Source organism: Mustelus asterias, chromosome 11, assembly GCF_964213995.1.
Source record: "Mustelus asterias chromosome 11, sMusAst1.hap1.1, whole genome shotgun sequence".
In the NCBI taxonomy this organism is placed as follows: Eukaryota; Metazoa; Chordata; class Chondrichthyes; order Carcharhiniformes; family Triakidae; genus Mustelus; species Mustelus asterias.
Genome location: NC_135811.1, coordinates 111,171,982 through 111,198,160, shown reverse-complemented (window position 1 = coordinate 111,198,160; position 26,179 = coordinate 111,171,982). Strand labels below are relative to the sequence as shown.

Below are 26,179 nucleotides of genomic sequence, written 5' to 3'. Positions count from 1 at the left end.
CGACTGGAGAACAGCTAATGTTGTCCTGCTATTTAAGAAAGGTTGTAGAGATAAACCAGAGAACTACAGACCAGTGAGTCTGATGTCAGTGGTGAGGAAACTATTGGAGAAAGTTCTGAAGGAGAGCATCTATCTCCACCTGGAGAGGCAAGGCTTGATTATGGATAGTCAGCATGGCTTCATCAGAGGGAGGTCATGCCTAACAAATTTGAATGAATTTTGTGAGGAGGTGACCAGGTGTGTAGAAGAGGTTAGTGCAGTCGATGTAGTTTGAATGGATTTCAGCAAAGCCTTTAACAAGGTCCCACATGGGAGATTTGTAAAGAAGGTAGATTCACATGGGATACAGGGTAATTTGATAAAGTGGATTCAAAATTGGCTCACTTGTAGGACTCAGTGGGTGATGACAGAAGTTTGCTTAGTGACTGGAATCCAGTGGCGTACCACAGGGATCTGTGTTGGGCCCCCTTTTATTTGTCATTTATATAAATGAAGTAGATGACTATGTGGGGAGTAGGATTAGTAAGTTTGTGGATGACACAAAGATTGGCTGAGTGGTTAACAGTGAGGCAGAGTGTCTTGGGCTACAAGAAGATATAGATGGAATGGTCAAATGGGCAGATAAGTGGCAGATGGGATTTAACCCTGAAAAGTATGAGGTGATTCATTTTGGAAGGAGTAATTTGACAAGGAAGTACTCATTGAATGGTAGGATACTAGGAAGTTCTGTGCAACAAAGAGATCTCATCATATTTGTCCACAGATCTCTGAAGGCATGTTAGTAGGGTGGTGAAAAAGGCATATTGGGCACTTGCCTTTATCAATCGAGGCATAGATTACAAAAGCAGGGGAGTCATGTTGGAGTTGTATAGAACTTTGGTGAGACCACAGCTAGAGCACTGTGTGCAGTTCTGGTCGCTACATTATAGGAAGGATGTGATTGCACTGGAGGGGGTGCAGACGAGGTTCATCAGGATGCTGTCTGGGATGGAACATTTAAGTTATGAAAAGAGGTTAGGTCAGCTTGGGTTGTTTTCGTTGTAGCAGAGAAGACTGAGGGGGTGACCTGTTCGAGGTGTACAAGATTATGAGAGACATGGACAGAGTGAATAGGGAGCAGCTGTTCCCCTTAGTTGAAAGGTCAGCCACAAGGGGACATAGGTTCAAGGTGAGGGGCAGGAGGTTTAGGGGAGATGTGAGGAAAAACCTTTTTACACAGAGGGTGGTGACATTCTGGAATGCGCTGCCTGGGAGGGTGGTAGGGGCCTCTTGCCTCACATCCTTTAAAAAGAAGCTGGATCAACACTTGGCACATCAAAACATTCAGGGCTATGGGCCAAGACCTGACAGATGGGATTAGGTGGGAGTTCAGATGTTTCTAATGTGTCGGTGGACTCGAAGGGCCTCTTTTGCACTCTGATTTTATGTTGTCTACATGGATTTTAGCAAGGCCTTTGACAAGGTACCGCATGGTAGGTTTTGCATAAGGTTAACTCTCATGGGATCCAGGGTGAGGTATCTAAACGGATACAAAATTGGCTTCTTGACAGAAGCCAGAGGGTGGTTGTAGAGAGTTGCTTTTCAAACTAGAGGCCTGTGACCAGCGGTGTGCCTCAGGGATCAGTGCTGGGTCCACTGTTATTTGTCATTTATATAATGATTTGGATGAGAATATAGGAGGCATGGTTAATAAGTTCGCAGATGACACCAAGGTTGGTGGCATAGTGGACAGTGAAGAAAGTTATCTCCAATTGCAACGGGATCTTGATCAATTGGGCCAGTGGGCTGACGAATGGCAGATGGAGTTTAATTTAGACAAATGCGAGGTGATGCATTTTGGTAGATTGAACCAGAGCAGGACTTACTCAGTTAATGGTAGGGCGTTGGGGAGAGTTACAGAACAAAGAGATCTAGGGGTACATGTTCATAGCTCCTTGAAAGTGGAGTCACAGTGGACAGAATGGTGAAGAAGGCATTCAGCATGCTTGGTTTCATCGGTCAGAACATTGAATACAGGAGTTGGAATGTTTTGTTGAAGTTGTATAAGACATTGGTAAGGCCACACTTGGAATACTGTGTGCAGTTCTGGTCACCCTATTACAGAAAGGATATTATTAAACTAGAAAGAGTGCAGAAGAGATTTACTAGGATGCTACCGGGGCTTGATGGATTGAGTTATATGGAGAGGCTGGATAGACTGGGACTTTTTTCTCTGGAGCGTAGGAGGCTGAGGGATGATCTTATAGAGGTCTATAAAATAATGAGGGGCACAGATCAGCTAGATAGTCAATATATTTTCCCAAAGGTAGGGGAGTCTAAAACTAGAGGGCATAGGTTTAAGGTGAGAGGGGAGAGATACAAAGTGTCCAGAGGGGCAATTTTTTCACACAGAGGGTGGTGAGTGTCTGGAACAAGCTGCCAGAGGTCGTAGTAGAGGCGGGTACAATTTTGTCTTTTAAAAAGCATTTAGATAGTTACATGGGTACGATGGGTATAGAGGGATATGGGGCAAATGTGGGCAATTGGGATTAGCTTAGGGTTTTTTAAAAAAAAAATGGGCGGCATGGACAAGTTGAGCCGAAGGGATTGTTTCCAGGCTGTAAACCTCTGACTATGACTTAAGCCCCACTTTAAAAATAGTTAGCAATTCCAGGTGTACTTGTTTTAAACTTTGTTAACAGTTTTGGAGCTTCCAGAGAGATTTTGTAGAGAGAGCTGCTTGTAGGCTGCTATCTTTGAACAGCCCTCTCCAGCAACTGAACACAAAAAGTTGTTTGTCGACAAACCTAGCTCCTCCCATTTCTAGTATCACATGACTATATGAGCCTGTATACCTAACTCACTGTACCATTACTTTAATCAAGAAAACACCCAAGGGTATTTTTTGGTAAACCAAAGCTCATTAAACCTTCTGCTTTATTGCTGAAATGAGTAATTATCCTGCTTCCCAGCATCTGCTGTGTTCCTGGCAGACAAACCAACTGCTTGTAACAAAACACTGTCTCTTAAAGCAGCCCTCCTCAAAGCACAATATTATCACAGGAGAAAAAGGTACATGTTTTTATATATTGTTTAAAAAGCATAAATGGTTGTTTTTGCTTTACTGACATGCTGCAATAATTAGCAAAATCTCATTTATTGACTGAGTTTTTGAGTTTGAATCTGCTGTGAGTTTAAACTGTATCAGCTTGTGCTGTAATTTGTGTCAACAGGGCATAACCAATTTGTACAGTAATGTTTACTGTTGTATTTTTCTATTTTTGCTGCAGGGCTTTGTTTTATGTCATTCCATTGCTGGTGGGACAGGTTCTGGATTGGGTTCCTACCTCCTGGAGAAGTTAAATGATAGGTTAGTGACAGACACTTAACTGTAGATATGAACCATTAACTGTGTAAACAGTGATTGTCTCTTTGTCTCCATACTGATTTGGAAGAAAGAAAAGTACTTTAGCTTTTTAAGTATTCCCTCCTCCATTTGTCTGTCTTGGGAGATGCTGGACTGTGCCCAGGGTGTACATCACTTCTGTATTGAATGTTGTGGCTGTAGAGGCCGATTTGTGAGTGACAGTCCCTTCTGCGGTTGGCAAAGATGAATAATGAGGATGCCTAATGTTTTTTTCTTTCCTTCTCTTTTCCACCACAAGGTGATTTCTTTTGCCCTTTGTTTTTCCCACTCCCTTCCTTTGTCTCCAAGGATTTCCAAGTAAGGACTTCCCAAGGACTTCCAAGGATCGACTCTGATCCCAGTCAACTTGAGGTCTCGCTTTTAGACATCGTTGTTTAAGTTTATTTATTAGTGTCACCAGTAGGTTTATATTAACACTGCACTGAAGTTACTGTGAAATCTCCTAGTCGCCACACTCTGGCGCCAAGCCGGGAATTGAACTCGGGTGCCTGGCGCTGTGAGGCGGCGGTGCTAACCAGTGTGCCACTGTGCTGCCCCATTGTATCACAGACTTTGAGCTGATAGCAAGCTTGCCGTTGAGCATGTCTTTGCGGATGCAGCCGTATTTCATTTGGTTCATGTGACCCAGCCACTGATTTATTAGTCTATGACGGTGATCCCTGCACACTGGTGCACCTCCCTCTGTCCATGCCTCACCACTGTAAAGTCGGGTGCTGAGAACACTAGCTTATTACACATGGCTCTTTGTATTTTCGATAGGTTTGCTGTTGGTCCACACTCACTCATTCTTAACTTTGACATGACATCTCCGTTTTAAACAGTGGTGCTGATTTCGGCATCAAGGGACAGATTACTAAAAATTATTGATCCAAAGTATGTGAAGCTGTTGACAACATCTAGAGTGAGGTTAACAGTGTTGAAGGAAGGTGTAGCCTCTATGTCCTAGCTCATAACTTTGATCTTCCTGACTCTGATTGTCAGTCCAAACTCCTTGCAGGCCCAGGAGATCCGATCTACAAGCTGTTGCAAGTGAACTTCAGTGTGGGATGCCAGCATGGCATCATCAACAAACAGCAAATCAAGGACATTATGCACTTTGGTCAAGTTGAACAGCTTGCTGTCAATTTTGGCATGCAGATAGACACCCTTATTTGAGTGACCAAAAGCATACAATAGCAACATGGAGGGAAATATGCCAGGGAGTTGGCACAAAGATACAACCATGCTTTACCTGGCTGCTGATCACGAAAGCTTCTGATAATCCTCCACTGTAAGTGACGGAATTGTGCATGTTTTCCTGGAAAGAAAAAAATATGCTCAGGAATTGAAAGAGTTCATCTCTGTTGATAGGAGTTGATGGCCTTGGTGAGGTCTGTGAAGTGTAGAGTGGTCTGCACTGTTCATAGCACTTCTCTTATAAGTGCTAAAGTGAGAAAATCATGTCAACTGTTGACCTGACAACTCTGAAACTGCACTTCAACCCAGGGTAGATGTGTGACTCCCCAGGATCTACAACCTGGTCAGAGCAACATTAACAAAGATCTTTCCCACAATACTTAAAAGGAGATGCCTCAGTAATTGTTACAGTCACTGCAGTTGTTTTTGTTCAATTTCTGCATTATACATGTCTTGAGGAACAGATTTCCCTTCAAGCAGAGAAACAAAAGCTCATGGAGATGTTGCAGCAGTGCTTGTTTTTCACTTTCGATGATTTTGGGTTGAATGCCAACATTTCCTGGGACTTCAGTGATAATTTTTGTCTTCAAGGGGACTGATATGGTTGCTGCTGGGCCTATTGCGTTCTTGATTGTTTCGTACATCTCTCTTGTCAGGTGTTGTCTGAAAAAGCTGGATTGGGGATGTTGAGGAATATCTGGGTCAGTGGTACAGCAAGTATTTATCTGAGGATGGCCTTTCTTCTTGGTGTGATATGGGTTCCTTGACTGAAGCGTGATCTTGCTACATGCCAGGAGTGATCAGTGTCATTCTGGGCTGTAATAGTAAAGTAAAAGTAAAGTTTATTTGTTAGTCACAAGTAAGGCTCACATTAACACTGCAATGCAGTTACTGTGAAATTCCCCGAGTCACCACAGACCGGCGCCTGTTCGGGTCAATGCTCCTAACCAGCACGTCTTTCAGACTATGGGAGGAAACTGGAGCATCCGGAGGAAACCCACGCAGACAAGGGGAGAACATGCAAACTTCACACAGTAATCCAAGCCGGGAATCGAACCCGGGTCCCTGGCGCTGTGAAGCAGCAGTGCTAACCACTGTGACATCATGCCGCCCAGCTAATAGCTATGAGTGCTGAGGACATTGTTGAGTTTGGTATGTCTGGTGATATTGAGATTTGGTGACTGGGACGTGATCTTAGATGTGTCCTTGTGAGTCAGTTTGGTTTGGAATTAGCTGTTCGTTACACACAGTCCATGGTGACAGCACGGCTCCAGCAACCCCTATTCATTTTTGTTCATCTTGTCGATTCCCTGGTGTCCTATGCACATTGGCCAAGCCGTGTAGTGGGCACTCACCCCTGGTGTTGAAGTACCCTAGAAGGTACAGCCGCCTGGTACTGGGAATTCTGTTGATGGCAGTGTGTGCCTCAGAATTGACTGTTGACATCTGAGGTGGAGGTGAGTATCAGGGCATAGAAACACATGAGGTTAACTGTGCTCGCCCTTGTTGACAGCTGAAGATTCAGGAGTTTCCCTGAGCCTTCAGTGGGGAATTCAGTCATCACAAGTAGTGTGTGTTTTACTATGAAACCTACTCCCATGTTTACGTATTGCCTCTTGAGTTTTCTTCTGCCGGAAGCACGTGTGTGTGTGTGCTGCTAAGGGACCCATTTTGAATGAGCGTAGTTTCTTGCAATGCAACAATGTCACATTGAGTCTTGTAGGTTTTTATGTCAATCACAGATGTCTTCCATGTGTCATCAACCCGCAGAAAGCTGTCAGTAAGGCCAGGGCTCATGGTCCTAACGTTCCAGCTTATGATGCAAAAGACTAGTGTTTTCTCTGTTGAATTTGTCTTGCCTGGTGCATAGATTAATAACCCACCTATCGAGAGATGACTTACTCCAAGTACCCATTACAAAAGAATGTGAGAAATGGTAGCAGGAATAGACCATTCAGGCCCTGGAGCCTGATCTGCCATTCAGTAAGATAATAGCTACAGCATAGAGTCATACAGCATAGAAACAGGCCCTCCAGCCTGCCATGTCTATACTGACCATCAAATACCAATCTGTATTAATCCCATTTACCAGCTCTTGGTCCATAGTTTACTATGTCTTGGTGATTTAACTGTTTGTCCAGATGCTTCTTAAATGTTGCGAGAGTCCCTGCCTCCACCACCTCACAGGCAGCACGTTCCATATTTCCACCACCCTCTGGGTGAAAAGAATTTAGCTCAGATCCCCCTAAACCACTTAATCCTCACCTTAAACCTAATTCTCACCTTAAACCTAATTTCATTCCATCAATTCCATTTCTCTTCCTCATTTCCAGATCCATTGATTCCTTTAGTGTCCAAAACTCTCAGTCTTAACTACACTCAATGTAAGCATTCACAATCTGCTGTGTATAATTTTGAAAGATTTGCAATTTCTCCTCATCTTGGTACCAAACAGCCAATCCCTTATACTAAAGATGGGAAGAGAGGGATATGGTCCCCGTCTGCACGGGGGGGATATGCAGACTCCACACAGACAATGACCCAAGCCAGGAGTACTTGGGGCGGCACGGTAGCATAGTGGTTAGCACTGTTGCTTCTCAGCTCCAGGGACCTGTGTTTGATTCCTGGCTCGGGTCACTGTCTGTGCAGAGTTTGCACATTCTCCCCGTGTCTGCTTGGGTTTCCTCCGGGTGCTCCGGTTTCCTCCCACAGTTCAAAGATGTGCAGGTTAAGTTGATTGGCCATGCTAAAATTGTCCCTTAGTGTCCCGGGATGTGTAGGTTAGAGGGATTAGCGGGTAAATATGTAGGGATACGGGGATAGGGCCTGGGTGGGATTGTTGTCGGTGCAGACTCGATGGGCCGAATGGCCTCTTTCTGCACTGTAGGGTTTCTATGGTTACTTCAAGTGTGGTCTCAGCAGAGCCTTATAATAACCGTGGAAGGACATCCTTATTGCGATAAAGGCCAGCATGCCATTTGCCTTCCGAAATGCTTTCTCTACTTCCAAGTGATTTGTGTACCAAGGTACTGGAATCTCTGCCAATTCTCCTCTTTCTCCTCCTCAAAAAGAAATTCTACTTTTCCATTCTTCTTGCCAGGAACCTGGGTTTGATTCCCATTTTGGGTCACTGTCTGTGTGGAGTTTGCACGTTCTCCCCGTGACTGCATGAATCATAGAAACCCTACAGTACAGAAAGAGGCCATTCGGCCCATCGAGTCTGCACCGACCACAATCCCACCCAGGCCCTATCCCCATATCCCTACATATTTACCCACGAATCCCTCTAACCTACGCATCTCAGGACACTGAGGGACAATTTTTAGCATGGCCAATCAACCTAACCCGCATATCTTTGGTCTGTGGGAGGAAACCGGAGCACCCGGAGGAAACCCACGCAGACACGAGAATGTGCAAACTCCACACAGACAGTGACCCAAGCCGGGATTCGAACCCAGGTCGCTGGAGCTGTGAAGCAGCAGTGCTAACCACTGTGCTACCGTGCCGTATGGGTTTTCTCTGGGTGCTCCGGTTTCCTCCCACAGTCTGAAGGACATGCTGGTCCTTCATGCTGGAGAATGAGGGGAGATCTAATAGAGGTGTACAAGATTATGAAGGGTATAGATAGGGTGAACAGTGGGAAGCTTTTTCCCAGGTCGGAGGTGACGATCACGAGGGGTCGCGGGCTCAAGGTGAGAGGGGCGAAGTATAACTCAGATATCAGAGGGACGTTTTTTACACAGAGGGTGGTGGGGGCCTGGAATGCGCTGCCAAGTACGGTGGTGGAGGCAGGCACGCTGACATCGTTTAAGACTTACCTGGATAGTCACATGAGCAGCCTGGGAATGGAGGGATACAAACGATTGGTCTAGTTGGACCAAGGAGCGGCACAGGCTTGGAGGGCCGAAGGGCCTGTTTCCTGTGCTGTACTGTTCTTTGTTCTTTGTTCTGGTTAGGTGCATTGACCTGAACAGGCGTCGGAGTGTAGCAACTAAGGGAATTTCACAGTAACTTTATTTCAGTGTTAATGTAAACCTTACTTGTGACTAATTAATAAACTTTAACTACCTAAGTGGACCATTTCACATTTCTCAATGTTTTATTCCATCTGCCATCTTGCTCATTCACTTAACAAATCTATATTTCTTTGCAGCTTCTCTGCGTTTTCACTAGTTACTTTCCCACCTCGCTTTGTGGGAAAGGAAATTGACTTGGTGATTAGCTAGCAAGACCTGTATGAGAGTCATGCAGTGTTTCTTTTGATAAATTGACTGCATAAGTCTAAATATTCTAAAATTTTTGAAAACTGTTCGGAATGCTCAAATGTATTTGTATTAAATCCTTACAGGTACCCAAAAAAACTGGTGCAGACCTACTCTGTTTTTCCTAATCAAGATGAGATGAGTGATGTTGTGGTGCAACCTTATAATTCTCTCCTGACATTGAAGAGACTGACTCAGAATGCAGATTGCGTGGTAAGCAATTGCAGGTGGAATGGTTGAACTTGATGCAGTAGTGTCTGGAGGGGTTGTACTAAACTCTGGGGTTGGGGTGGGCTGGGGGGCATTAGAATGGTATGTTGAATTGTTCTGGCCATTAAAGTACTGTTATTTTGGTCTTTAAGGTTGTTCTTGATAACACGGCACTGAATCGAATTGCAACAGACAGGCTACATATTCAGAACCCCTCGTTTTCTCAGATCAACCAACTGGTAAGTAAAGGCTAATGTGCATTATTCTGGATGGGGCGCATTGTTGTCGAGCATTAATAAAATATTCCTTAATGCAGGTTTGTAGCCCTACAGTTTAAGGCAAGAAAGAGAGGAAACGGAGACATAAACACAACCCAACTGAGGCAGGCTGTTCTGAGAAACATATTAAAAAGGTTGTCATGTCGTGTTTTGGGGTTTTTTTTTAGTTGGATTCCAATTGGGATCAATCCAATTCACCAATCATTCATCTAACTCTGGTTTCGAACGAAACTTTAAATCCACACTTCAGGTTGTGAATTCAAAGAAGTTTTATTTTTAAAAAACTATAAATTAGCACAAGAATTGTGATATAGAATCAGTTAAATCAAAATATAGAAGAATCATACATTCATACAATTAAAACTTCTTAAATGTATCATTCTCAAACTAATTTCAAATGCATTGTTCAGAATAAGTCCAAGAAATCTTATCCAAAAGAGGCCGACGACTTTTGGTGGATCATCAGTTCCACTAAAACATGCGTTCTGCTTCCTCCTTTTGGATAACTACGTTCAGTCAGAATATAGCGAACATTGTCTTCAGTTCAGATATGGCTAGCTTGCAGCATCTCTGGAGATAGGATTTTTAACCCTTAAAGAATGTTCGGGGCCCTCACTCACCAAATGTTAATTAAATCCTGTCACCCATTGATAGGCTGACAATTTAAATTTAGTTTAATTGATCTTAGCCTTTATGTATAATTAATCTTGATGATAGAACAATGAACTTGTTCAGTGTGTTTTTAATCTTATTTCAGACATGCGACTTTATATTTTGGGTAACATTTTGTTTCTAATCTGATTTAAATGTGTTCCTTTGGTTTTTTTTTTGTTTGTTGAGGGGTTGTGGGCGTCATTGGCTGGGCCAACATTTGCCCATCCCTAATTGCCCTTAAACTGAATGCTAAGCCATTTCAGAGGGTATTTGAGTCAATCACATTGTCAGTCACAGGATGGCAGATTTTCTTCCCTAAAAGACATTAGTAAACCCGATGGATTCTTACAACAATCAACAATGGTTTCATGATCATCAGTAGACTTTTAGGATGGAATTTTCCCAAAATACTATTTGGACAACACAACCGATGTGACTTGTCCCAGAATGTCTGGCGCGAATCAGATCGCAATCTTCCCACACTTAATTTTTGGGAGAGGGGCGAGTTTTGCACCTGGTTCTGAGGGGGGGGCAGGGCCTAAACATGTTGGCAAACCCAAGGAGTCCCGATCTCAAAGTGAAATTAAAGCCCCTTTCCCCACCTTATTGAAGACATGTTTCCCCAGCTGTCTCCTCACATAGATTGTCATTATCGGGGGCCCCCCCCCCTCAATGGGTCCACCTTCATGCACACACTCTCACCCCCTTTCATGCCCCCTCCTTTTGTGACCCCCTTCCTTCATGCTCCACCTCCCTCAGACCCCATCCCCTTGCACTGCCCTCTGGCAGTGATTGAATTTGATTGAATCTTTTGAGCAGGTGACCAGATGTGTAGATGAGGGTAGTACAGTTGACGCAGTTTATATGGATTTCAGCAAAGTATTTAAAAACTCTGTGACTAGCCTGAATGAGTACGCCACTACAGTAACTGACTTCATTAGTAAGTGTGTAGAAGACCTTGTGCCAAAGAAGCAAACCTTTGTGTTTCCCAACCGGAAACCATGGATGAACAGGGATATCCACTGCCTGCTGAAGTCCAGGTCTGAGGTGTTCAAGTCAGGTGACCCTGATCTATACAAAAAAGCCAGATGTGATCTACTGAGATCCATCAAAGATGCCAAAAGACAGTACCAGACCAAGCTAGAATCCCAGGCTTGCTACACGGATCCTGCCGACTATGGCAAGATCTGCAAGACATAACAGGCTACAAGAAGAAGGCATGTAAAATTGCCAACTCCAATGCACCTTTCCCCGATCAGCTCAACGCATTCTATGCCTGTTTTGAACAAGAGGTCAGCGCGAGCATGCCCTCCATCCCGGAAGCCTAGGAGGAACCGGCATCTGAGGTCACCATCGCAGATGTCCGAGCACCTTCTCAAAGCTTCAGGAAAGCAACTGGCCCAGATGGGGTACCCGGACGAGCACTCAGATCCTGCGTGCACCAGCTGGCGGGGGTATTCGCAGACATCTTCAATCTCTCTTTACACCAGTCTGAGGTCCCTACCTGCTTCAAGAAGACGACCATCATCCCAGTATCAAAGAAAAGCCAGGCAGCATGCCTTAATGAGTATCGTCCGGTGGTTCTGACACCCATCATTATGAAGTACTTCGAAAGATTAGTCATTGCACAAATCAAACTGCCTGAATCCACTAAAGTTTGCCTATCGCCGCAACAGGTCCACAGCAGACGCCATCTCCCTTGCCCTACACTCAACCTTGGAACACCTAGATAACAAAGACACCTATGTCAGACTCCTAGTCATAGACTACAGCTCAGCCTTTAACACGATTATTCCTACGAGATTCATCCCCAAACTTTGTGGTCTGGGGCTTGGCTGCTCCCTCTGCAACTGCATCCGAGACTCCCTAATTCACAGACAACAATCAGTAAGGGTAGGCAACAATACCTCTTTCACAATCATCTTCAACACCGGTGCTCCGCAAGGCTGTGTCCTCAGCCCCTTTCTATTCTCCTTATACACCTTTGACTGTGTTCCCCTCCAAGTCAATTTTCAGGTTTGCTGATGACACCACTGTTGTGGGTCGGATCTCAAACAATGACGAGACACAGTATAGGAAAGAGATAGAGAATCTGGTGAACTGGTGTGACGACAATAAGCTCTCCCTTAATGTCAACAAAACAAAGGAGATTGTCATCGACTTCAGGAAGCATAGTGGAGAACATGCCCCTGTCTACATCAATGGGACGAAGTAGGAATGGTCGAGAGCTTCAAACTTTTAGGTGTCTAGATCGCCAGCAACTTGTCTTGGTCCCTCCATGCCGCGCTATAGTTAAGAAAGCCCACCGTCGCCTCTTTCTCAGGCGACTAAGGAAATTTGGCATGTCCGCTACAACTCTCACCAACTTCTACCAATGTACCATAGAAAACATTCTGTCTGGTTGCATCACAGCTTGGCATGGCTCCTGCTCTGTCCAAGACTGCAAGAAACTACAAAGGGTCATGAATGAAGCCCAGTACATCACTCAAACCAGCCTCCCATCCATTGACACCGTCTACACTTCCCGCTGCCTCAGAAAGGCAGCCAGCATAATCAAGGACTCCACGCATCCTGGACATACTCACTTCTGCCTTCTTCCATTGGGAAAAAGATACAAAAGTCTGAAGTCACATACCAACCAACTCAAAAACAGCTTCTTCCCTGCTGTCATCAGAATTTTGAATGGACCTACCTCACATTAAGTTGAGCTTTCTCTATACCCTAGCTATGACTTTAACACTATATTTTGCACTGTCTCCTTTCCTTCCCTATGTACGGTGTGCTTTGTCTGTATAGCACGCAACAAACAATACTTTTCACTGTATACTAATACATGTGTACATGTGTACATTGTGTACAGTTTTGGTCACCTAGTTACAGGAAGGATGTAAATAAGATTGAAAGAGTGCAGAGAAGGTTCACAAGGATGTTGCCGGGACTTGAGAAGCTGAGTTACAGAGGGAGATTGAATAGGTTGGGACTTTATTCCCTGGAGCGTAGAAGATTGAGGGGAGATTTGATAGAGGTGTATAAGATTTTGATGGGTATAGATAGAGTGAATGCAAGCAGGCTTTTTCCGCTGAGGCGAGGGGAGAAAAAACCCAGAGGGCATGGGTTAAGGGTGAAAGGAGAAAAGTTTAAAGGGAATATTAGGGGGGGCTTCTTCACGCAGAGAGTGGTGGGAGTGTGGAATGAGCTGCCGGATAAAGTGGTAAATGCGGGGTCACTTTTAAGAAAAACTTGGACGGGTTCATGGATGAGAGGGGTGTGGAGGGATATGGTCCAAGTGCAGGTCAGTGGGACTAGGCATAAAATGGTTCGGCACAGACAAGAAGGGTCAAAAGGCCTGTTTCTGAGCTGTAATTTTTCTATGGTTCTATGTAATAATAAATCCAATCAAACCAAAGCCTTTGACAAGGTCCCGCATGGGAGACTTGTAAAGAAGGTACATTCACATGGGATACAGGATAATTTGATAAAGTGGATTCAAAATTGGCTGAGTTGTAAGAGACAAAGGGTGATGAAAAAAGGCTGCTTTAGTGAGTGGATGTGGAGATACCAGCATTGGACTGAGGTGGCATAATAAGTCTCACAACACCAGGTTAAAGTCCAACAGGTTTATTTGGTATCACGAGCTTTCAGAGCGCTGCTCCTTCATCAGGTGAGTGAGTTACTGACTGGAAGCCAGTGTCCAGTGGCGTACCATAGGGATCTGTGTTGGGCCCTCTATTATTTGTCATTTATATAAATTAGATTGATGACTATTGTAAGAAGTCTCACAACACCAGGTTTATTTGCTATCACAACCAAATAAATAGTGATACCAAATAAACCTGTTGGACTTTAACCTGATGTTGTGAGACTTCTTACTGTGCCCACCCCAGTCTAACGCCGGCTTCTCCACATCATTGATGACTGTGGGGAGTAGGATTAGTAAGTTTGCAGATGACACAAAGATTGGGCAGGTGGTTAACAGTGAGGAGGAGTGCCTTGGGTTACAAGAAGATACAGACGGAATGGTCAAATGGACAGGTAAATGGCAGATGGAAGTGTGACGCGATACACTTTGGAAGGAGTAGTTTGACAAGAAAGTACTCGATGAATATTGAGGAGGTTCTGTGGAACGAAGTCACCTTGGCGTGTTTGTCCACAGATCTCTGAAAACGGAAGGGCATGTTAGGGTGGTGAAAAAGGCATATGGAGAACTTGCCTTTATCATTTGAGGCATCAATTGCAAAACCAGGGAAGTCATGTTGTATCGAACTTTGGTGAGGCCACAGCTAGAGTACTGTGTACAGTTCTGGTTGTCACATTATCGGAAGGATGTGATTGCACTGGAGGGGGTGCAGATGGGATTTACCAGGATGCTGCCTGGGATGGAACATTTAAGTTATGAAGAGAGGTTGGATAGGCTTGGGCTGTTTTTGTTGGACCAGAGAAGACTGAGGGGCGACCTGATTGAGGTGCTCAAGATTATGAGTGACATGGACAGAGTGGATAAGGAGCAGCTGTTCCCCTGAGTTGAAGTGTCAGTCACAAGGGGACATAGGCTCAAGGTGAGGGACAGGAGGTTTGGGGGGATGTGAGGAAAAGCATTTTTACCCAGAGGGTGGTGAGGGTCTGGAATGCGCTGCCTGGGAGGGTGGTGGAGGTGGGATGCCTCACATCCTTCAAAAAATATCTGGATGAACACTTGGCACATCATAACATTCAGGGCTATGGGACAAATGCTGGCAGATTAGGTGGGAGTTCAGGTATTTCTAAGGTGTCGGTTGGATTTCCAGTGCCGTCAGCCTCTCGCCGGAAATGGGTTAGAGGCAGATTAATGTCTTTAAATTTATTTAAGTGCTGTTTAACATCTGCTTCGCGAGCCTGGTGCTCAGTTGTCCGGGCTTGGCCCTCTTTTATGATCTCACGGGAAAGGTTCTCACCAGCGAGGAATAGACATGCTCCCCATGAACGGGGAGCAGTCGACTTGGGCTCGCCGGTGGAAACGGAGGCCATTGAGGCCCCCCTGGGGAGGCCGGGGGCAAGGGGATGTGCCCCTTGGGCAGTGCCACCCTGGCACCTGGGCAATGCCCACTGGGCTGTGCCTGGGGGTGGGGCCGGCGCTAATGGGGGACGGGCCCGCTGCCACTCTCCAGCAATTGATGGAGGGAGCCCGCTATCACTTTGCAGCGATTGGTGGGTGGATGGCAGTGGGACCGCGATTGTTGGGGGAGGGAGGGGGTCCGCGATCAGTCTGGACGGCGGGGTGGGTTGGCAGGCTGAGGGGGCCCCCACAATTGCGGCGGGGGGGGCTCACTGTCTGTCTGTCAGAGCCCTGCTACTGCTAATGTGCCTGTGCAGCATCAGAGGCCTGCACACATGCAATACCTCCCTCTGCGGGCTTTTGGGCACGTTAAGCCCCGCCCACAGGCTTCTGCAGCAAGTAACAGGCTCGCTCAGAATTTTGCAGGCAGTGTGTTGTGTGGGGGCCTAAAAACAACCAAAAGACGGATCCGAAACTCTCCCAGTTTCAAGTCCGCCCAGCACTTAGACAAAAAATGGCAAAATCGCCCTGATAGGATGATTTTTAGCACGGCCAATCCACCTAACCTGGACATCTTTGAACTGTGGGAGAGAACCGGAGCACCTGAAGAAAACCCACGCAGACACGGTGAGAAGGTGCAAACTCCACACAGACCGTCACCTGAGGCCGGAATTGTGTCCCAGGTGCTGTGAGGCAGCTGTGCTAACCGCTGTGCCAGCTGCTGCAGCTCATACACCCTTGTTTCTTCATTTCATCATAATTTCTATCTCCCTCATTATTCAAGGAGCTCTGTTTTTGGTTCCCTTACCTTTCGCCAGTGTTGGAATGTATGTGGCCTATACCTGAAGGATCACCGATTGTTCCATGACAGTTTTTCCTGTCAGTCTTTTGTTCCATACTACCCTGGCTAGATTCCTTCTTATATGATTGAAACTAACCCTAATCCAATTTCACTGTTCCTATAGTTCCTTGCTCTCTTGCATTACCAATCTAAAGCTTATGATATGATGATTACTTTTATCCCAAGTATTACCCCACGGACTTGGACCACCTAATTTGCCAATACAGAAATGCCTCCTGTTTAGTTGGGCTGAGAAAATACAGATCAAGGAAGCTTTGAACACAGCTCAGAAATGCCTCCACCTCTTTACTCTAACATTATCCCGATCGATATTTGAGTAATTAAAGTCCACAAACTTCACCACTATATAGTTCTTGTGTGATTTCCCAGCAGATTTGTCCCTCTGTGCCTCACTATTTGGAAGCCTATAGAATATGCCCCAGGAATATGATCACACTCTTTTTACTTCTCAAGACTAACCAAATGGATGCTGTCCTGGTCTCCTTAAGGACGTATGAACATAAGAAATAGGAGCAGGTATAGACCATTCAGCCCCATGAGCCTGCTCTGCCATCCAATAAGATCAAGACCGATCTATTTGTGCTTCGAATTCCACATTCCCATTTACTCCCACCTTAAGATTATTCAATGACCCCACCTCCACTGCCTTCTGAGGCAGACTATTCCAAAGGTGCACAGCCCTCTGAGAGAAATTGTTTTTCCTCATTTCCATCCTAAAAGGGCAATGCCTAATTTTAAGGTTCTCCCTACTTCTAGATTCACCCACAAGTGGAAGCATCCTTTCAGCACCAGGGACCTGGGTTCCATTCCCAGCTTAAGTCACTGTCTGTGTGGAGTTTGCACATTCTCCCTGTGTCTGCGTGGGTTTCCTCCGGATTCATAGAAATATAGAAACATAGAAAACTACAGCGCAAAACAGGCCCTTCGGCCCCACAAGTTGTGCCGAACATATCACTACCTTTTAGGCCTACCTATAACCCTCCATCCTATTAAGTCCCATGTACTCATCCAGGAGTCTCTTAAAAGACCCTATTGAGTTTGCCTCCACCACCACTGACGGCAGCCGATTCCACTCGCCCACCACCCTCTGTGTGAAAAACTTCCCCCTAACATTTCCCCTGTACCTACACCCCAGCCCTTAAACCTGTGTCCTCTCGTAGCAGCCATTTCCACCCTGGGAAAAAGCCTCTGAGAGTCCACCCGATCTATGCCTCTCAACATCTTATATACCTCTATTAGGTCTCCTCTCATCCTACGTCTCTCCAAGGAGAAAAGGCTCCCTCAGCCTATCCTCATAAGACATACCACTCAATCCAGGCAACATCCTTGTAAATCGCCTCTGCACCCTTTCAATCTTTTCCACATCCTTCCTGTAATGAGGCGACCAGAACTGAGCACAGTACTCCAAGTGGGGTCTGACGAGGGTCTTATATAGCTGCATCCCCGGACTCCTAAAGTCAATTCCTCGATTGTTAAAGGCAAGCACACCATATGCCTTCTTAACCACCTCCTCCACCTGCGGGGCCGATTTTAGTGTCCGATGGACCTGGGCCCCAAGGTCCTTCTGATCCTCTACCGTACTAAGAGTATTTCCCTTAATATTGTACTCCTTCATCCTATTTGACCTGCCAAAATGGACCACTACACATTTATCAGGGTTGAAGTCCATCTGCCACTTGTCCGCCCAGTCTTGCATCCTATCTATGTCCCTCTGTAACTTGTGACATCCCTCCAGACTGTCCACAACCCCACCAACCTTCGTGTCGTCAGCAAACTTATCAACCCATCCCTCCACTTCCTCATCCAGGTCATTTATGAAAATGACAAACAGCAAGGGTCCCAGAACAGATCCCTGGGGCACACCACTGGTGACCGACCTCCATTTAGAAAAAGACCCATCTATACACACTCTCTGCCTCCTTTGGGCAAGCCAGTTCTGGATCCACAGGGCAGCAGCCCCTTGGATCCCATGCCCTCTCACTTTTTCTAGAAGTCTTGCATGGGGGACCTTATCGAACGCCTTGCTAAAATCCATATAAACCACATCTACCGCTTTCCCTTCGTCAATGGCGGCACGGTAGCACAGTGGTTAGCACTGCTGCTTCACAGCTCCAGGGACCTGGGTTCGATTCCCGACTTAGGTCACTGTCTGTGCGGAGTTTGCACATTCTCCTCGTGTCTGCGTGGGTTTCCTCTGGGTGCTCCGGTTTCCTCCCACATTCCAAAGATGCGTGGTTTAGGTTGATTGGCCATAATTAAATTGCCCCTTAGTGTCCTGAGATGTGTAGGTTAGAGGGATTAGTGGGTAAAATATGTAGGGATATGGGGGTAGGGCCTGGGTGGGATTGTGGTCGGTGCAGACTCGATGGGCCGAATGGCCTCTTTCTGTACTGTAGGGTTTCTATAACTCTATAAAAATGTGTTTAGTCACATTTTCGAAGAACTCCACCAGGTTCGTAAGGCACGATCTGCCTTTGACAAAGCCATGCTGAGTATTCTTGAGCATACTAAACCTCTCTAAATGCTCATAAATCTTGTCCCTCAGGATCTTCTCCATCAGCTTACCAACCACTGAGGTTAGACTCACCGGTCGGTAATTTCCTGGGCTATCCCTATTCCCCTTCTTGAAAATAGGAACCACATCCGCAATCCTCCGGCACCTCTCCCGTCTCCATCGACGACGCAAAGATCATCACCAGAGGCTCTGCCATCTCTTCCCTCGCCTCCCACAGTAACCTGGGGTACATCCCATCCAGACCCGGCGACTTATCTATCTTGATGCCATTCAAAGGTTCCAGCACAACCTCTTTCTTAAAGTCCACATACTCAATCTTTTCAGTCCACCGCAAGCTCACAGTACATCCACCCAGGTCCTTCTCCTCTGTGAAAACCGAGGCAAAATACTCATTAAGCACCTCTGCCATTTCTACTGGTTCCGTACTGATTTTCCCGCCTTCACCTTTTATAGGCCTATTCCTTCACGTCTCATCCTTTTACTCTTCACATATTTGTAGAACGCCTTAGGGTTTTCCTTAATTCTACTTGCCAAGGCCTTCTCGTGACCTCTTCTGGCTCTCCTAATTTCCTTTTTTAGTCCCTTCCTACAAGCCGAATACTCATCTAGATCCCTATCTTCGCCAAGCTCTCTGAACCTTTTGTACGCTTTCCTTTTCTTCTCGACTAGGTCCCGCACAGCTTTCGTGCACCACGGTTCCTTTAACCTACCAACTCCTCCCTGTCTGCTTGGAACATTGTCCTGTGGAACTCTAGACAGACATTCCTTGAAAAACTGCCTCTCTTCAGTAGATTTCCCTGAGAATACCTCCTTCCAATTTACTCCTCTAATTTGCTGCCTTATGTCTTCATATTTCCCCTTACTCCATATAAACGCTTTCCTAGCTTGCCTGACCCTCTCTTTTTCCAGTGCAAGCATAAAGGAGACAGAGTTATGATCGCTATCCCCAAGATGCTCTCCCACTGAGAGATCTGACACCTGTCCAGGTTCATTGGTCAGTATCAGATCAAGAACAGCCTCTCCTCTTGTAGGTTTGTCCACATGCTGTGTCATACTCCCATACTCCAAGGATGTGCAGGTTAAATGCATTGGCTGTGCTAAATTTTCTCTGTGTGCCTGAACAGGCACCGGAATGTGGCGACGAGTAGGTTTTCATAGTAACTTCAGTAGTGTGAATGTAAGCCTATTTGTGACTAATAAATAAACTTTACTTTGTCGAGTCTTAGTTGGCAGATATAAATATAGATATAAAAGATATCACTCTTTCCAACACTGCAATGTCTTCCTTGATCAGTCCTGCCACACAAACATGGAACAGACCGTTCTGACGGAGGATCATCTAGACTTGAAACGTTGGCTCTATTCTCTCCCACAGATGCTGTCAGACCTGCTGAGAATTTCCAGCATTTTCTGTTTTTGTTTCAGATTCCAGCATCCGCAGTATTTTGCTTTTATGGAACACACTATACAGGAGAAGCAGCTATCTTGGCAACAGCTTGAAAGCATGTTCTGTGGGAATGGGTAGCCACACAGTTCTGTTGAAGTGGGCTGTGTGTTGCAACAACAGGCCACACAAAACAAAAATTCGCGAGAATGGTGCTTGGGAGTATTGAGTAGCATAACCAGAATTACCATACTGCCTTTTCTGGTCATGTACATGTTACAACATTTGTGCTGGTAAGGAATTAGTGTTTACAGTTACTGTTGCCCAACTTTTAAGGTATGCTTATCCAGTATTTTTGATGGATTGAAATGATCTGTTGGGAACCACTATTTAGTTTCACATATCACTGCAATGTTACCTTAGTGTTGTATTTGCTTTCTTTAATAGGTGTCCACCATCATGTCTGCAAGTACCACCACATTGAGGTACCCTGGGTACATGAACAATGATCTAATTGGACTAATCGCATCCCTCATTCCCACGCCAAGACTTCACTTCCTTATGACAGGTTACACTCCACTTACTACAGATCAGTCGGTATGTTTGATCGATAATAGATATTTACTGTGATTGGATGCAAGTTGAAATGATTATTACATTTTAATTCATTCCTGGGATATTTGCACCACTGTAATATTTCACTTATGATTACTTCCATTTGACAGTGCACTTTATTTTAAAGGGTCAGTACCCCCAACTTTTTTGACATGGATTTCAGATATTTAATCCACAGCATAGATTACATCATGCTGTTTTTATTCTTAAATAGTGTTCATTTTAGATATTCAAATATTGTGGTCTTCAGAAGGTATGGGACTGTTAGTGGCTGATGTTTGGATGCTCACTGACAGAATAGCAGCTTTGCTCTGTCTATAATACTGTTACTGTCCAAGTATGATGAATGTCTTTTAAATAAGTGTTATAAAATTTGATTATTTATTACAACACTGATAAAATAGGTCAGGAATGATCCCATTCTACATCCAAGTGACACGTGACTCGACCGAATTGACACATCTTCAGGGTGCAGGATAATGTGATGCTTGCCATCTGGATGAATGCTAAACTTGCTTCAAATGTGAACAAATTTAAATTTGGCTTCCTCTGTGAATGGGCCAATTTTGTACCAGCTAAATGTTTTTTGTGCCTTGAACTTAATCTGGAATATTCCTATGAGTCACATGTCTAGCTCCTGAACACCGATATACTGCTGGGAGTAGCAGGCTTTCAGAGGATGATGTAATTCAGCTGAATCCACCTCCATTTGTTAGGCTACACTACTGCTCCTGGGGAAAATTACTGCCCCTCACCTAAAATCATACAGCAGCATGGTGGCACACTGGCTAGCACTACTGCCTCACAGCGCCAGGGATCCAGGTTAAATTCTGGCCTCGGTTCACTGTCTGTGTGGAGTTTGCACATTCTCCCCGTGTCTGCGTGGGTTTCCTCTGGGTGCTCCGGCTTCCCCTCTCAGTGCAAAGATGTGCGGGTTAGGTTGATTGGCCATGCTAAATTGCCCCTTAGTGTCAGGGGACTAGCAGGGTAAATATGAGGGGTTATCGTAATAGGGCCTGGGTGGGATTGTGGTCGGGGCAGGCTCGATGGGCCAAACGGCCTCCTTCTGCACTGCAGGGATTCTATGAGAAGAGGCCCTTTGGCCCATCATGTCCACACCAATACATTAGAAACACCTGAATTTCACCTAATCTCATCTGCCAGCACTTGGCCCTGAATGTTGCGATGTGCCACGTGCTCATCCAGATACTTTTTAAAGGATGTGAGGCAACCTGCTTCTACCACTCTCCCGGCCAGCACATTCCAGACCATAAAAAGTTTTTCCTTACCTCCCCCCTGAACCTCCTGCCCCTCACCTTAAATCTATGTCCTCTCATGATTGACCCTTCAACAAAGGGCAACAGCTGTTCCTTATCCACTCTGCCCATGCCCCTCATAATCTTGTACACCTCGATCAGGTCACCACTCAGTCTTCTCTGCTCCAGCGAAAACAACCCAAGTCGATGCAACCTCTCTTTATAACTTAAATATTCCATCCCAGGCAGTGAATCTCCTCTGCACTCCCTCCAGTGCAATCACATCATTCCAATAATGTGGCGACCAGAACTGCACACAGTACTCCTGCTGTGGCCTCACCAAAGTTCTATACAATTCCAACATGATTTCCCTACTTTTGTAATCTATGCCTCGAATGATAAAGGCAAGTGTCCCATATGCCTTTTTCACCACCCTACTAACATGCCCTTCTGCTTTCAGAGATCTGTGGACAAACATGCCAAGATCCCCTTGTTCCACAGAATCTCCTGGTGTCCTACCATTCATTGAGTGTTCTCTTGTCAAATTACTCCTTCCAAAGTGTATCAAGTTTTAAAGTTTATTTATTAGTCACAAGTAAGGCTGATGTTAACATTGCAGTGAAGTTACTGTGAAATTCCCCTAGTTGCCACACTCCAGCGCCTTATGGGTCAATGCACTTAGCCAGCACGTCTTTCAGACTGTGGGAAGAAATCGGAGCACCCAGAGGAAACCCACGCAAGATATGGGGAGAACGTGCAAACTCCACACAGACAGTGACCCAAGCCGGGAATCGAACCTGGGTCCCTGGTGCTGTGAGGCAGAAGTCCTAACCACTATGCCACCGTGCTGCCCTCACACTTTTCAGGATCAAAATCCATCTGCCACTTATCTGCCTATTTGATCATCCCATCTGTATCTTCTTGTAGCCCAAGACACTCCTCACTGTTAACCACCCATTCAATCTTAGTGTCATCCACAAATTTACTAATCCTACTGCCCACATAGTCATGTATGTCATTTATGTAAATGACAAATAATAGGAGGCCCAGCATAGATCCCTATGGTTGGACACTGGCTTCTAGTCACTAAAGCAGCCTTTTGCCATCACTGTCTCCCACAACTGTCAAAATTTTGAATCCACGTCATTAAATTACCCTGTTTCCCATTTGAATTGACCTTCTTTACAAGTCTCCCATATGGGACCTTGTCAAAGGCTTTGCTGAAATCCATTCAGACTACATCGATTGCACTACCCTCATCTACACCCCTGGTCACCCTCTCAAAAAAATTCAATCAAATTTGTTAGGCATGACCTCCCTCTGATGAAGCCATGCTGACTATCCCGGATCAAGTTTTGCCTCTCCAAGTGGAGATAGATGCTCTCCTTCAGAAGTTTCTCTAATAGTTTCCCTACCACTGACGTGAGACTCACTGGTCTGTAGTTCTCAGGTTTATCTCTAAAACCCTTCTTAAATAGTGGAACCACATTAGCTATTCTCCGGTCATCTGGCATCTCCCCCATGGTCAGAGAGGAATTGAAAAATTGGATCAGAGCCCCTGCAGTCTCCTCCCTTGCCTCCCACAGGAGCCTAGGGCACAATTCATCTGGACCTGGAGATTTATCCACTTTTAAGGCTGCCAACACCTCCAATATGTTGTCCTTCCCTGTGTCAACTTGTCCCTGCCCACGTTGTTTATAGATTGCTTTGCCCCAGATTCAATAGCAACTTGCATTTGTATAGCATCCTTAACATAAATAGAACATTCCAAGACTCCAAGGAAGTTTCTGCTATAGTATTTAAAGCACCAGTACTGAATCCTGAATGCTTATGCAGGACATTGTTTAATTGACAAATATTTAATATACAATTATACTCATCTGGATGTTACAGAAAGACAAAGATGTGCAAGAAACATGCTTTTCAAGCAGGTGTACCAGACTGTGGTGTGTTTCAGTCTTTCTTCCATGTTGCATATTTGAAACTCCTTTTATTTGGAGTTTAGGATCAGCTGATGATTGATTTAGTCCCTTTCAAAGACTAGCTGCAGGATTTCAGAGCAAAGCGTTGGATAGACGGCATGACATGGATGGTTGAGTTAGCAAACCACAGTCCCCTTAAAGAGACCTGCAATGTGACTAATTTAGCATGTTTTAAGAATGTTTGGTTACAGTAGATGTTAAGGTCCCCTTATTTAAGGAAAGATATGCTGGGACAGGAGGCAGTCCAGTCTAAGTTCACTAGGTTGAGTCCAGGATTTTCTTATGAGGAGTAGGTTGGTCCTGTACTCAAAAAAACAAAAACGAGTACAGCACAGGAACAGGCCCTTCAGCCCTCTAAGCCTGCGCCAATCTTGATGCCTGCCTAAACTAAAACCGTATGCACTTATGGAGTCCGTATCCATTCCCATCTTATTCATGTATTCGTCTAGTTGCCCCTTTAATGATGCAATCGTACCTGCTCCCAGCATCTCCCCGGGCAGTGCATTCCAGACATTCACCACCCTCTGTGTAAAAAAAAAAGAACTTGCTTCGCACATCTCCTCTAAACTTTTCACCACACACCTTAAACCTATGTCCCCTGGTACTTGACTTTTCCACATTAGGAAAGAGCACCTGACTATCCACTCTGTCCATGCCGCTCATAATCTTGTAAACCTCTATCAGGTCACCCCTCAACCTCCGTCGTTCCAGTGAGAACAAGCTGAGTTTATCCAATCTCTCCTCATAGCTAATGCCCTCTAGACCAGGCAACATCCTGGTAAACCTCTTCTGTACTCTCTCCAAAGCATCCACATCCTTCTGTTAGTGTGGCGACCAGAATTGTACACAATATTCTAAATGAGGCCTAATTAAGGTTCTGTACAGCTGCAGCATGACCCGCCAATTTTTATACTCAGTGCCCCGACCGATGAAGGCAAGCATGTCGTATGCCTTCTTGACTAACTTATCCACTTTCAGTGATTGGTGGACATGTACGCCCAGATCTCTCGGCCTGGCAATACTCCTAAGGGGGTTTTACCATTTACTGTATAATTCCTACCTGCATTGGACCTTCCAAAATGCATTATGTCTCACTTGTCCGGATTAAGCTCCATCTGCCATTTCTCTGCCCAAGTCTCCAACCGGTCTATATCGTGCTGTGTCCCCTTACAATCCTCTTCACTGTCTGCAACGCCACCAATTTTTGTGTCATCTGCGAACTTAGTAATTAGACCAGTTACATTTTCCTCCAAATCATTTGTATATACTATGAACATCAAAGGTCCCAGAACTGATCCCTGTGGAACGCCGCTAGTCACCGCCTTCCATTCAGAAAAGCACCCCTCTACTGCTACCCTTTGTCTTCTATGGCCAAGATGTAGAGATGCCGGCGTTGGATTGGGGAAAGCACAGTAAGAAGCCTCTCAACGCCAGGTTAAAGTCCAACAGGTTTATTTGGTAGCACAAGCCACAAGCTTTCGGAGCGCTGCCCCTTGATCAGGTGAGTGAGAGTTCTGTCCACAAACAGGGCATATAAAGACACAAACTCAATTTACAAAATAATGGTTGGAATGCGAGTAGTTTCCTGTGAACTACCCAGCCTTCAGGAGAACAGTGACCACGACACCACACAACCCTGCCACAGCAACCTCTGCAAGACATGCCAGATCATCGACATGGATGCCATCATCTCACGTGAGAACACCATCCACCAGGTACATGGTACATACACTTGCAATTCGGCCAATGTTGTCTACCTGATACGCTGCAGGAAAGGATGTCCCGAGGCATGGTACATTGGGGAGACCATGCAGATGCTACGACAATGGCTGAATGAACACCGTTCGACAATCACCAGGCAAGAGTGTTCTCTTCCTGTTGGGGAACACTTCAGCGGTCACAAGCATTTGGCCTCTGATCTTTGGGTAAGCGTTCTCCAAGGCAGCCTTCACGACACAGGACAACGCAGAGTCGCTGAGCAGAGACTGATAGCCAAGTTCAGGACACATGAGGACGGCCTCAACCGGGATCTTGGGTTCATGTCACACTATCTGTAACCCCCACGACTTGCCTGGGCTTGCAAAATCTCACTAACTGTCCTGGCTGGAGACAATACACATCGCTTTAACCTGTGCTTAACCCTCTCTCCACTCACATTGTCTGTACCTTAAGACTTGATTATCTGTAAAGACTCGCATTCCAACCATTATTTTGTAAATTGAGTTTGTGTCTTTATATGCCCTATTTGTGAACAGAACTCCCACTGACCTGATGAAGGGGCAGCGCTCCGAAAGCTTGTGCCTTGTGCTACCAAATAAACCTGTTGGACTTTAACCTGGTGTTGTGAGACGACTTACTGTTCTTTGGCCAAGCCAGTTCTGTATCCATCTTGCCAGCTCTCCTTCGATCTCCTGTGACTTCACCTTTCATACCAGTCTACCATGAGGTACCTTGTCAAAGGCTTTACTGAAGTCCATGTATACAACATCCACTGCCTTTCCCTCATCTATCATCTTCGTCGCTTCCTCAAAAAACCCGATCAAGTTT

At 45.4% G+C, this 26,179-nt stretch overlaps 1 protein-coding gene across 1 annotated transcript in view; it reads left to right on the top strand.

Moving 5' to 3' along the window:
• The window catches only part of tubg1 (tubulin, gamma 1), a 95,280-nt gene that overhangs the window by 32,702 nt on the left and 36,399 nt on the right, over positions 1 to 26,179 (top strand). The window contains exons 5-8 of the mRNA XM_078222968.1: positions 3,270 to 3,349; positions 8,931 to 9,057; positions 9,207 to 9,293; positions 20,227 to 20,376. Coding sequence (XP_078079094.1) covers positions 3,270 to 3,349; positions 8,931 to 9,057; positions 9,207 to 9,293; positions 20,227 to 20,376 — 444 coding nt within the window. The remainder of the gene's footprint in view (positions 1 to 3,269; positions 3,350 to 8,930; positions 9,058 to 9,206; positions 9,294 to 20,226; positions 20,377 to 26,179) is intronic.